Below are 12,475 nucleotides of genomic sequence, written 5' to 3'. Positions count from 1 at the left end.
TGTTCTGTGGCCTGTAAATGGTACTGTAAAAGAAAACTCTCCGAAAGCGAAGCCCTGATAATCACTATTCACTGTCACCTCATTCATTATGACGGCCTTGCCTGATATAAGCCCCGATTGAGTTTGAGCTTAAAGCCCAAAATCAAATTAACGCGTGATAATTAAAGCATGGATTGCAAAGGATTCCCTGCAAATTACAATTAATAAACCTAATTTAATGAGCAAGAAAAATTTTAAAAATTAATACAGAGGACTGTAGCTGACAAGGAATAAGGTGATGCATATTAGGGGTACATCAGTGACCCCTCTGTTTAAAAAGGGGCAACTGAGACACAGGTGCAGCATATGACACACATCACTGCTGTCAGGGAAAACCTGCGAACTCCAGTTGAAGGAACTGATTTTCAGCCTTTACTTAAGACGTCATGTATTTTTTATTACCCGCCTACCAATTTGGTGTTGAGGCTCTTTGTTGTTCCACAAAATATCAAGTTCACCCAATGCTGACATCGCTCATGATTGTAATTCAGAGGTGCAGTCAGACTGCGTTTACCTACACACTAGCTGCCACTGAACGGACAGCACACGTACACACGCACATCTGCTGACGCTGTTAGAGACGCTTTACATTCATAGCGGGGACATAAAACAAACTAAATATTGTGTTTTAGTGTCATCATATTTGCTTTTTTTTTTTTTATTAACATTCCCCCAAAATTTAATAGCCTAAAAAAAAAAAAAAAAAAAACACAGCAAGTTTCAAGTTCAACAAAAGTAATTTTATCAATACAGCTGTGTGTGATTAACACATAAGCACAGAAAAAAACCACACAACTTTATCAGTTTACACAGGCACAAAGCATTGGAAAAGAACTTTTTTGCACTGTAATAAATAAATAAAGCACAAACATACAAACATGGTGCTAAATATACATCAAAATACTGCCAATGTCTTGTCTCATCAGGAAACTACAACAATAATTCTTGCTTTATAGTGAGTGTTAAAAAAAAAAAAAAGATCAAGTGACACTTTAAGCATTGGCACAGGGACTTCTTTTTATAAAAAACATTCATGAGTGGTAGTAAGTAAATATACTATATGAATATTCAAGTGTGATATTTTACTGTTAGGCTGAACAGTATCATAAGACATCTTCATATCAGCCTGAATTTCAGGACATTATTCTCCACATTTTACAGCCTGCATAAAGAAAAGTTGAAAGGATTTGTATGAAGTAATGACGCAGACAAAATTAAAAACACAAAATAAAAAATACCCACTACAGTTACACCAGCTGCTATGCTGTACTAAGCCACAGTTGTGCCTTCAGCTAAATGCTAAAATCAGCTTGCTTACATTGCTCCAAATGCCACATGATGATTTGAGCAGCCATAGTGCTGACATGTTTACCATCTTGGCAGCATGATGGCGCAGTGGTTAGCACTCCTGCCTCGCAGCTGAAAGGTCGCGGCATAGAATCTGCGCTGTGTGGTGTTTACGTGGCCGCATGAGTTTTCTCCCACAATCCAAACACTGTTAGGTAAACTGGTGACACTGAATTGCTCATAGGGTGCCCATGTGAATGTGAGTCTACTATAAATGCTCGTCTGTTTATCAGTCCTGTGATAGACAGGCGATTCTTGCAGGCTGCCCCAATCAATTCCTTGCGAACATCAACAGGCTGAGTATAGATGATAGGTGAATATATGCCATCTGAGCTGAGCACGTTAACGGCAGAGGCGGACGGGAATGCCATCATGTCATCCAGTAGATGTCGAGACATTACACCAAACCAATGGCAACACTGCATGATGGAAACTCGTCCAACCGTTTTGAGACATTTCAGCTTGGACTAAAGCGGTCTGACAGACATTGCCAACCCTAGAACCATGCGCCCAGTGTGTCCAAAAATGAAGCCAATAAAAAGGGAACCAAAACTTTTGGTGATTTATACATTATTGCCTAAAAGTGTTTGAACTAACACAATCATGTCATCAATCTTCCTCCACCACAACTTCCTTTAACAATTGTGCAGGAACAGATGTGCTCGTAAGATGTTCGCTCACGCTTTTGTAGATAGAACTGACATATTAGCACAGCTGCAACATCTTTCTTAAATCCACATCTGTGCTTTTTTCCACTCAACAAGAAAAATGTGCTCCAGATAAAAAGAAATAGATGATGGTTACAGGCAGCAAGTCTGAAAAAGGCAGGCACCTCATCCTTCACTTCTAATGTTGCTTTGCTTTATCCTCAGCTTGTAAGTAAGGAGGGGCTGTTTGCTAAATGGAAAAGGGGGAGATTACTTTATGGCAAGTCAATCCCCTACTAGAGAGATGCAACTTGAGTTGTTTTTTCTGATACTGAGTATATGCGTCTTCTCCCTCTGTGAAAAATTTATAAATATAGTGCTTGAGGGACGAGATATGTGGGACCTGAGAAATGAAGGCAGTGAGTGATGGACAGTAAGTAGCAGAGAGGGGTAAAAAGTGTGGCTGCAGGGGTCCAGGCAGTCAATTATGACGCCCCCCAAACACACACACAAACACACACACACACACATAAAGAGACGTTTAACACACACTGGTGGTTTGAGCTAAGGTGCGTGACACGTTAGATTGAATCTGAAAGGACCACAGTTCCTTTATCTATGCTCCATGTTTCCAGTAACTCTCCACGACAAGGAGACAAAAAATAAAATAAAATAAACGGAACCCAATAAAATCTTGTGAAACATAAAAAAAAAAAACAATGTTTTTGCAGAGAAATGCTTTCTGAAGATGCCCTGATTTAGTTCTGGTTCCGATACATTATGGATGCCTTTATCTTTCTCCAATTGCAGGTTGTGTTCTTAGAGTCTAAAGTGTATCAGCATTCAGAGGTACACAATGGTTTCCTCCCTGTCCTCCTCCCCATCGCTGTCCGTTTCCAAGGAAACCAGTGCACGGAGGTCCAGCTGAGAGTCACTGGGGTGTGGAAGCACCAGATATGGGTCAGCTCCACTTGCCGATGACGACCAGGTCTCCCTGATGTAGCTGTGACTGTTATTATCTGTGTGATCATAAAAAACAAAACAAAAATGTGTATTTAGCTCTGTGTAAAAAAAAAGAAACCAAAAAGGAAATTCCATCATTTGCAGTAGTAACCGCAAATAAATAAATCAACCACAATGGGACTTGGAGCCACTTGTTTCATGAGCTCAGTCTAATTGTTTAGTCCACTCATCTCAGCATATACATCAAATATGCTGAGCAGATAGATTCTCTCCTGAGAATGATCTACAGAAGAATTTCAAGCAACCACTCGTTTCTCCTCCTCTTGAAATATACAATTTTTATCATGATCTTTTGTCAACATAATCACTCATCGTGGGGGGCAACCAATGAGACCGGCCTCTTGATCGTTAAGAAAAGATGATGAAACGAGAGCAGGGGATGAGGAGGGATGAACTATGCTTTCAGCCCCATAATAACAGTTTAACCACTTGAGCTGACAAACATATGCCATGTGACGTGAGAAAACATTAGATCCTCATCATCATTAGAGGAGTTATCTTTATGGCTCAAAGACATTATCATTAAATTAAAGGAGATCTGAAAGACAATGTTTTTATATTGTGATCGCGTTCGTACATTTCTGTGCATGGTGGCTGCTGTCTAGCATTAGGCCAGGTGTGCTATCATGGCAACAGATGGTGTGAACTATAAATTGCCTCATTGTGTCCCTGTAGGAAAGTCTCCCTGTTTGATTAATTATATAAGAGTCTGTTTGAGCAGCTCTGTTAGCCACCATAGACGCCTGGTTTCTGATAGATGAGACAGTGTGAAGCCAGGTGACAACAACACTCAATCCCTGTCTTAGACTTTATCCATGAGGTTATGCGAAGTTAGCATTATGATTAGAGTCCTGAGCCAGTGCGGAGGATCTCTATTAGAGAGACATGGACTTATTTTAATGGATCATCATTGGCTAAAACACAGCTAATGAAAGTCTGACGGGTCTTTACAGTACTCTAATGGTTTGTTTGTCTCAACCTGCTACCAGTGCCTTACTGCCGCTGTCCTTCACAGCCGGGCTCCAGAGTGCATCATCCTGCTGCACAGAAGTAATTTAGGCACAGCAGTGACTTACTCTGACACTGGGGTTGGCAAAACACATGGATACACTTAAAGTCTGAAGCTATTTCTCATTAGCAAACGGCAGTGTACAAGGCATTCAGCTTGCAGCTTATCCTTTTAACCTGACCATTGCACTAATGGTCAAAATGATAAACGCTGTCAGCGGCAGGTCATTTTGGCTGCCACTAATGAACATTAATTGGGGGGAAATTGTTGAAGTGCTCTCAGCAGCTAGTGTCTGTACACAGCTAAAGATTGTTAGTGCGTATTAGACTGTGCCATAGAATTTTAAAAGACAAAGATAAATAAATAAAAAAAAAATCAGTGACACGGCAGCGTAAGGTGACATGTTTCTTCCTTGTGAATGTGACCAGAGTTTACAGTAGAAAAGAAGCTCCAAAGGCTGAGACCGGCCAGCCGCTGGCAGCTCAGACAGCTAAACTCAGGCTCTAATTCCTTGTACTTATTTTCCCAGTATCGAGTGTGTAAGTGAAACGACCATTAGAATGTTTTAAGCCCAGTGTTTTGTTACAGTCACGAAGCCGGTTTGCGCATCATGCAGTATCTTAAGCGAGGTGTGAATGAATCTGCGTGCTGTGAAGAGCACCAGTTTCATCTCTCTTTTCTTCTTCAGCCTACTCACAATGCTCTCATCCTTTGTATGGAAAGGTGAGCAACAAAAACCTGATACGACTCATCAGATGAGAAGTCATTTCAAAAACATTCCAACCAACTGGTTTCCCTAGATTACATTGTGCAGGAACAAATTATGGAAATCCACAGGATGAAAGGAGGGTGAGGGAGGGTGTGTGTGTGTGTGTGTGAGAAGAATTTTTCACATGCTCAGGTGCGGATGAGAAGTGAGGTCATATTATGTACAATGGAATACTTTACATTTCAAAGAGTTTTCGTTTCTTTTTACATGAAAGAAGAAGAAATACCAGGTCCCTCTACATACCAGGCATCACATGATCCACTACGAATTTGCCTTTAAAATCTGGGACTGCACATAAAACACAAAACACGGCTCCTTAAGACGGTTTAAATTCAGTGGGAACAGTATGTGATAATTGGGAATTTTATTCTTCGTCCATGGTCATTTCATCGCAGCGCCGTCATGGGATCCACTTAGGAATGCACTGTGGGTAGATGTCTGCTGGAACACACCCAGTGTTATAGGTTGCAGCCAAGTATACACCCCAAGCTTGTTAACAAGTGACTCAGATTTCACAGGGGCTGGTGTGTGCTCAATAAGGAGGAAAGGTTAATAAGCTCATCAATGAGGAAGAGGCTGTGCAGCCTGCGTTTGCTGGCAAGCAATACCACAAAGTCAATATTACAGTGACCCCATTTTCGCAAGGGCTGAGGGACAAGTCACATGTAACCTGTAATTTTCCCCGCCTGGCCTGAATATCAAATTAAGCGCGCGCACGAACGGATTAGGAACGAGGACGGTCAAACACGAGAATACATGCCTGCGTCTCTCGTTCCTCTCCCCCGGTCACCTGATGCGATGACAAGTCATGCTGTAATGAGTTTTGTAAAGATTTTTTAGATCAATGTCCCAATCAGTCAGCCATCGCCTGTGAACTGTGATTCACATGGTGTCGTCTGCCCTCCCTGTCGATAAATAGAGAAACCATTGATTTTCTTTTCCTTTGGCAGGCTCAGGCTCCCTGCTGGTGCAGGTGGAGGTGGTGGGAAGAGGGGGACAATGATTAACTGTGAGGAAGGACATACATGGTTCACCAGGGACACAGCCTTGACACAAGCTTAAGTGTGTGTGTGTGTGTGTGTGTGTGTGTGTGTGTGTGTGTGTGTGTACAGTAGGGTCTCACATGCATGAGTGAAACCAGTGCAGAAGGTTTTGTTTACATTCTCACAGATTTTTCAGTTCTGTGGAGCAGCAGGGACAGTATGACAGCACCACACTACTGTCCAATCTCAGCACTTTAGATGTGCCGCTATTCTTTGTGTTTCCAAACCTGGGGTGTTAAAAATCACTTCACAAGAGGCTTAAGGGAACAACCAAAAAGAGAAACTCTCCAGTGTTTCCTCTTTTGCTGTAGCTTTTTAGCAATTCAGAAACGTATCTCGAATCTAAATGAGAAACTAAGTCAAAATTTGAATATTTTTAGGCTTATCAAGCCTGCAGTAGATACTTTTTTTAATTTTTGAAGGTCACAAGCATTTCTCTCTTTCTTCTTATTTAACAGACTGTAATTCTTACCAGTGGGCATGTGCTGCAGTCCCAGGCTTCGTGCTGGGCTGTAGAGGTATTCTGTCCCCATCTTCCATCCCTGGGACTCAAAGTGTGGATTGTGGGGTGCGTTAGCTACGGGGTGCTGTTGGTTGTTGGATCTGGCCAGCAGGGTGTTGAGACAGTTGTGTGCACTGGGGTCACTTCGTTTGTGGTGGATATGGCGGTTGTTGGTGCTGGCGCTATCGAACGCAGCCTCGTTCACAAACACGGAGCCGTGGTCCACAGACTGACTCAGTGCAGAGTCCTAAGGGAGGGAGAAAGCATCACAGTGGTCACTGACTTTATAGGTGGGAGCTGAAAAACAGGCATGTTCAGCTCACATTTTTGCACAAATTAACATCTACAGAAACGATCAACATTGATAATTGGTTGGTTTCTACACCGATGATACCTTAAAAATGAGACTATATAAAATTAGAGGTTACGTGGTGAAAGTCATTTGGGGGAACTGAAAAATGTCACATCCTCTTCTAACACCTCTCTCTCCTGACACAACTTCACATCAACATGGCCTTTCCTATGCTGGGCTGGGGCAGCACAGCCAATTAGAGTGGACCCGATAGCTGGTGTGTGTGTGTGTGTGTGTCATTCAATCTGTCTCTGACCCTGTGAACCGCTGCCTCGGGCCAAAACATTAGATAGAGGGACAATAGGACCTCTGCTGCCTCCGCGTGCCTTTGTCAGACCTGAGTTGTTAATGCAACATCCATACTGACTGGAAAAAAAATAATGAATGTGAGGAGAGCCTCATCACATCTTCCTGTAAAAGTCCAAGGTGGTGTGTAAATTAATGAGGGAGACAGGGAATATTGTAACGCGAGTCTTCTCATTTGTCCGTCCATTCGAGTGCTCGGTGTACATCGTTAGAGTAGTCACACCTGCTCAAAGCAGGGGCTCACATACTGTAGATGTATGTGCTGAATTAATTTCACCCCTGCCTCTTTTCCATCTTTATGTCCACTGGGGCTTAAAGGCCACGGAGAACAGTGCACCCTTTATCTTCCAACCCCTACAGCTGCAGGGGACATTTACTTCAGTGCTTTTCAAACAAACTGTCCATAAGTTAAGTCCTTTCGGACACGATTGATTATGTACTTGGGCTGCCTGCCTGTGGTTTTAATTATTTTGTTGGAGCTTTTATTTGCAACGGTTTAATTATCATCAATCATTAAGATGTTTATTGGTGAGTTGAGCTGCTGGAGCAATAAGACAAATGATGCCGAAATTGCTCTCATTATCGCAGGTCACATATCAAGAGAGGATTGAAGTGCCCTGTGTAAATGAGTGAAGCAGCGTAACTCAGGCTGACAACTGTCTGAGAAAAGCTTTTCATTAATGACTTTATCTAAGGAATACTCCACAGCATAAACACAGCACAGCTACATTTCACTAGAGCCTTAAGTCAGGAGCATTATTGAGTCCTTGGTTAAGGCTTTGGATTGGAAAATATCCGTAGACATAAAAAAAAAAAAAAAAAAAAAAGAGAGAGAGAGAAAGAAAATTGTGTGCCCCAGCACTACCTGCTTTCCATCTAGAGGGATGACCATGTGAGGAATGACAGCTGGCGGGCTCCTCTGTCTGCCATGCGTCAAGCTCTGGAGCAGCCTCTTCTGGTCCTCCAGGTGCTCACGCTCCATCTCCACACTCCTCTGACCCTCCCTGAGCCGCTCCATGCTTTGCTGGTACTCCTCCATTTGTTCGTCCAGCTCTCCCCTCTGACGCCGCAGCTTCCCGGCCTCCAGGTGGCACTGCCTCTCCCTCTCCTCCAACTTGCTCTCCTGCACCTCCTGCTGGATTTCCTTGGCCTGGCAGTCTCTCTCCCAGCGCTCCTTCTCTTGGTGCAATCGGTCATGGAGCTGTTGAGCCAGGTTACGTTGCTTCTCCTGTTCTTGTAGGGTGCTGCCCCGGATGCTTGAAAGGTGCGGTCGCCGTGGGCCAGAGAAAGGGCGCCCGGTCTCTTGGAGGAGGAGCCTCTGGACCTCATAGCAGCTGTCCTGAAGAGTCACAGCAGCCTACACACAGACAGAAATAAACAGAGATCAGGTCCATGAAAATGCAAAGGCTCAACCACCACTTTAACTACATGTGCCTTCTCACAACAGTCGGTGAGAGAAGGTAATTTGAATGGCAAAATGTGGTGGAATTTATAAACAGCCGCTGCTGGGTTCCCTGATTTTTCCTATATAAGGACAACAACATCCCTTTGATCCCACCACCATCCCCTGGAGGGTGGGGGGGCAGTGGTTTTTCAGATTCATATGTGAGAAAGATGCAGAAATTTGAATATGAAAATGGCAATGTGATCAGTACCCCTCACACTGACGATAAGCAACATCCCCTGCGCCAAAATTTACATTTTATGTGTGTGTGTATATAGTGAAACAAAAGACCCCTTTATGTCTCTCATCAGCAAACACATGAGAAGGATCCTCTTTCCTCTAGTTTGGTATCTTTACCTTCAAACAGCAGAGCAGTGTGTGGGCTCTGTGTTTGACTGATGCTGGAGCATGCAGGTATATGAAAACCTTCATCTCAACTGCAGATGATAACAACATTGCAAGCATTTGTTCATCTTGGGAACAGTGAAAATAAAAGTAGCTGGCGGTGGTTCTGCGAATGATGTACATACCTGCAGACTGAAGAGTAAACGGGTCAAGTTTTGGACACTTTGAGCAACCTGTTAACAAAAGGAATAAATAAATGAGCACAGAGACAGAGCGAACAGCCTGCTAATGAGCCCACTGTGTTTTTATGCACACTTCTGAAGATTTCATTTTGTTCAATTAGGAGTTACACAGGGAACTCCTGTGATGGCAAAGGACAGATCTGAAGTTGCATTCATGCAGTGTTAGCGCCCTCTTGAGGCAGCATGGTGCCCTGCACTATTTGGAGGGTTGAACTACTTGCAAAAATGATTTCCTCTATCACAGCCATTTACCTCACAGGTCACAAAAAGCCACAAATGGTAGCACAGCCGCATGGTAATTGGAATAAGTCTCCAAATCCATTTTTAATGGTGCATTACTTTCAGGAGCTAAATAGACTTCTTCCTTTATTATGAGCTTATCAATAATTCATCACATTGAGAGTGAAGTGTAATTCTAATAGACTGTGTTGAATTATTAAAACAACTGTTGGCTATCTTGAGCCACGGGGTGGTGAAGAAATGGAAAGAGATGATGTTCACACCCAGCCTATGGGAAGCTATAATAACCTATAATACCTCTGCAGCAACACAGAATCTCCACCATCACAACAATAGTAATTGGAAAAACATAAAATCATATTGCTGCATAAATATTTAAGTAAGAAAACACCCATTTGATGTATTTCATTTTACTGTATATCTTGAAGTAAAGCCAGCAGGGCCATAAACTTAATACATTTTACACAGCAGATTGTGTTGTACCTTGGATTCAATGTCAGTGGTGTCAGTTTTTTGTGAATCAGTTGCAGACGGAAGAACTGGTCCATCAGTCAAACCATCCTCATTGGCCTCCGGAATTTCAGGTGAGGCCTCAGAAGAATCTGAGAGGGGCTCTACAAGTGGAGCGAGGCTCACAGGAAACACGCAGTCTTTTTCAGAGTCCAGGCTCTGGCTGAATGGAGAACAGGTCTTAGATGACAGCGTGGCTTTCAGGTTCTCAGCTGGGAAACAAAAACAACACGAGTGTGAAACTGTGACTGTGGATTGGATTTTGTTGCTAAAATGTTATGCACGCATGTGGATTTCAAGTTTTAATCTAATTAGAAAAACACACACGATTTTGTAACTGAAATTCCAAAATTGCAATTCCCATACAATATAAAGACAATGACCTTAATACTACGACACCTAAGAAACAATATATACAATTTCATTAATTACTTCGCTGCATAACAAACATTTAATAAATATTCTAAAACCCAATATACTGTCACTGTAAGCAGATGTAGCCTCAGTGTAACAATTTATTCAGTCAGCTGCTGTACATAAACAGATAGAAAATTCATATATATAGTAAAATACAGTTTTAATACTGTAATATACAGCTTCACACTGTAAGATTTATGATTGTTATAATAAATAAATGTGTAAAATGTCTTTATATGTGCTTGCAAGTTACATTTTACTATATAGTTTAAATGAAAAAAAAACCCATTTAATAGAGTAAACTATTGTTCGACTCAGAAAAAAACACAAACAAAACTTCACAGCTACTTTCTGTGTTTGTTTCTACAGTATGCAGTATTCATAAAAGCTCTCACCCTCGTGCAGAGCTGCAGCCAGCAGTGCTCCAGCTTGAGGTGGCTCTTCTGACTGCGGCTGAACAAGCAGACACGGTTCGACCAGCGAAGCATCCATCCTCCCACTCAGAGCAGAGAGCTCTGTGTAAATCTGCAGCTTCTCCTCCAGGCTGGAGCAGATCCGCTGGTCCTGGCTCATCAGGCTCTCTGATACACAAAGTCCAAGCATGGTAAAAATGTTAATGCGGGGTAATAAACATTCAAGTGTGGGGGGGGAAGTGTGACATCACACGGTTCAAATTACCTTGTAACTTATAAATCTTGTGGATACGGGCCTCAGCAGCTCGCTTCTCCTCTTCAGATTCACTTGTGGATTCCTCTACTTCCTCCGGACAGCTAATCAGTGAAAGCAGTGAACAAAAGTTAGTCAACAAATACAATGAAGTCTGAAAATTTTGTGTTGACTTTCCTTCTTTTCCTCGTGTAGACACACACATAAAATACAGACATGCACACACACCTCTCCACTGCCTCCCTAATGAGCCTCATCCAGGTATTCCTCTCCTCTTTGGATGACGTGTGGACCTCGTACATTTCTGGCCCGGCGGCTGATGCACTGATCAAAAACATTCCTTTCTCCTCATTTGCAACTTCTCGCACTATTAACTTCTGCAGTGCAATGACTGGAGGCTTCTGGTCCTGGAGCATTTTAAAGGGGGAAACGTGTTATTTTAAATACGATGATAATGGCCCAACATGAAAAAGTAGGTAACAGGCTGAAACTTTCAAAACAGGGTAACAGCCACCCGACACAAATATTTAGTTCATACCACAGTGGCAAACGTATATTTCTGGTCTTTTTCTTGCAGGAGGATGAGAGCGTCTGTGAGAAGGAGTGCCATGACATCTGTGGAAGTGAGGATAAGTAGAAAAACACTGTCATGCACCTTTTTGTAAATTTCTGTCATGTAATAATAAAAACTCCAGCCCCAATTCAAAAGAAAGTTGGGAAGATGAGTAAAAATAAATTATAAGTCTATTTGAAATATTAGCTCATTTTGAATTTGATGGCAGCAGCATCAATATCTGATATTTTATCTGAGATAATTAAAACAAGAGCACGTCGACCGTAAGTCTGACCTTTTAATCGACCAGTCGCAGTCTTCCAGAGCAGTGGCCCCTGGTATTTGAGCATTTGACCGGGCCCCATAATGTCCTGCTTGCGAAAGGTGTATCCATTCTTCAGTTTGGCTGAGCTGCGGTTTTCCATGCGGTTCCACACCTCTTGCAACTTCTGGTGCAGCTCATTCTCGCTGACCCTCGAGTCCACAGCTGCTATCACCTCCCGGATCTGAGCCAGTGCTTTGGAGAGGGTGGCATGCTCCTCGGTTCCCTCTGAGGATTCAAGAAGGAGACACACATAAAGACTGAAAGACATGTATATGTTTAACTGAAATCTTGTCCTGTTATTGACAAAAATCACTGGGCTTTGGTTGCTATGTAACCGTGTTGCCAGCAGAGGGAAGCAGACAACCTACCTTCAGTATACTGAAGGATCCTCTCCAGTAACACTGGGTACTTTGTGATCCTCTGGGTTACCAACAAGATGCACTCTGGGATCTCCCTCCGTCTCACTAAAGAATTATTGCTCTGTTGCTTGAAAAAGAAAGGAGAAACATTGAAGGCCACCTCCGAGTTGGTCGAGACGTTCGTTTAAAGATATCAAAATGTGAAGTACCTTAATAAAGTTCTGAAATCTCTTGTTATGGTGCTGGAGCTCTTTGAAATAGCTGACTGCTTCGTTGTGACGACTGCAGAATTCTCCATATACCTGCTTTATTTTCTCGCCATTCTCCTCTGAAAACT

The 12,475-nt window shown here is 42.6% G+C and overlaps 1 protein-coding gene across 8 annotated transcripts in view; it reads right to left on the bottom strand.

Moving 5' to 3' along the window:
• Positions 1-1,689: 1,689 nt before the first annotated feature.
• arhgef28a (Rho guanine nucleotide exchange factor (GEF) 28a) overlaps positions 1,690-12,475 on the bottom strand; it is a 37,823-nt gene continuing 27,037 nt past the window's right edge. For 7 of the 8 annotated variants that reach the window (XM_067485257.1, XM_067485254.1, XM_067485256.1 and 4 more), the window contains 12 exons: positions 12,348-12,473; positions 12,148-12,265; positions 11,750-12,004; positions 11,440-11,516; positions 11,130-11,308; positions 10,914-11,005; positions 10,631-10,816; positions 9,792-10,030; positions 9,012-9,059; positions 7,903-8,394; positions 6,350-6,626; positions 1,690-3,052 (listed from right to left, as the gene is read on the bottom strand). In XM_067485257.1, the coding sequence (XP_067341358.1) occupies positions 2,877-3,052; positions 6,350-6,626; positions 7,903-8,394; positions 9,012-9,059; positions 9,792-10,030; positions 10,631-10,816; positions 10,914-11,005; positions 11,130-11,308; positions 11,440-11,516; positions 11,750-12,004; positions 12,148-12,265; positions 12,348-12,473 (2,265 nt within the window). In that variant the 3' untranslated portion in view covers positions 1,690-2,876. The remainder of the gene's footprint in view (positions 3,053-6,349; positions 6,627-7,902; positions 8,395-9,011; positions 9,060-9,791; positions 10,031-10,630; positions 10,817-10,913; positions 11,006-11,129; positions 11,309-11,439; positions 11,517-11,749; positions 12,005-12,147; positions 12,266-12,347; positions 12,474-12,475) is intronic. The other variant, XM_067485255.1, reaches the window with a different exon arrangement.

The sequence above is a fragment of the Channa argus genome, chromosome 18, assembly GCF_033026475.1.
Source record: "Channa argus isolate prfri chromosome 18, Channa argus male v1.0, whole genome shotgun sequence".
In the NCBI taxonomy this organism is placed as follows: Eukaryota; Metazoa; Chordata; class Actinopteri; order Anabantiformes; family Channidae; genus Channa; species Channa argus.
Note: the sequence above shows the minus strand (reverse complement) of the source record. Positions and strands in the feature narration are given on the sequence as shown.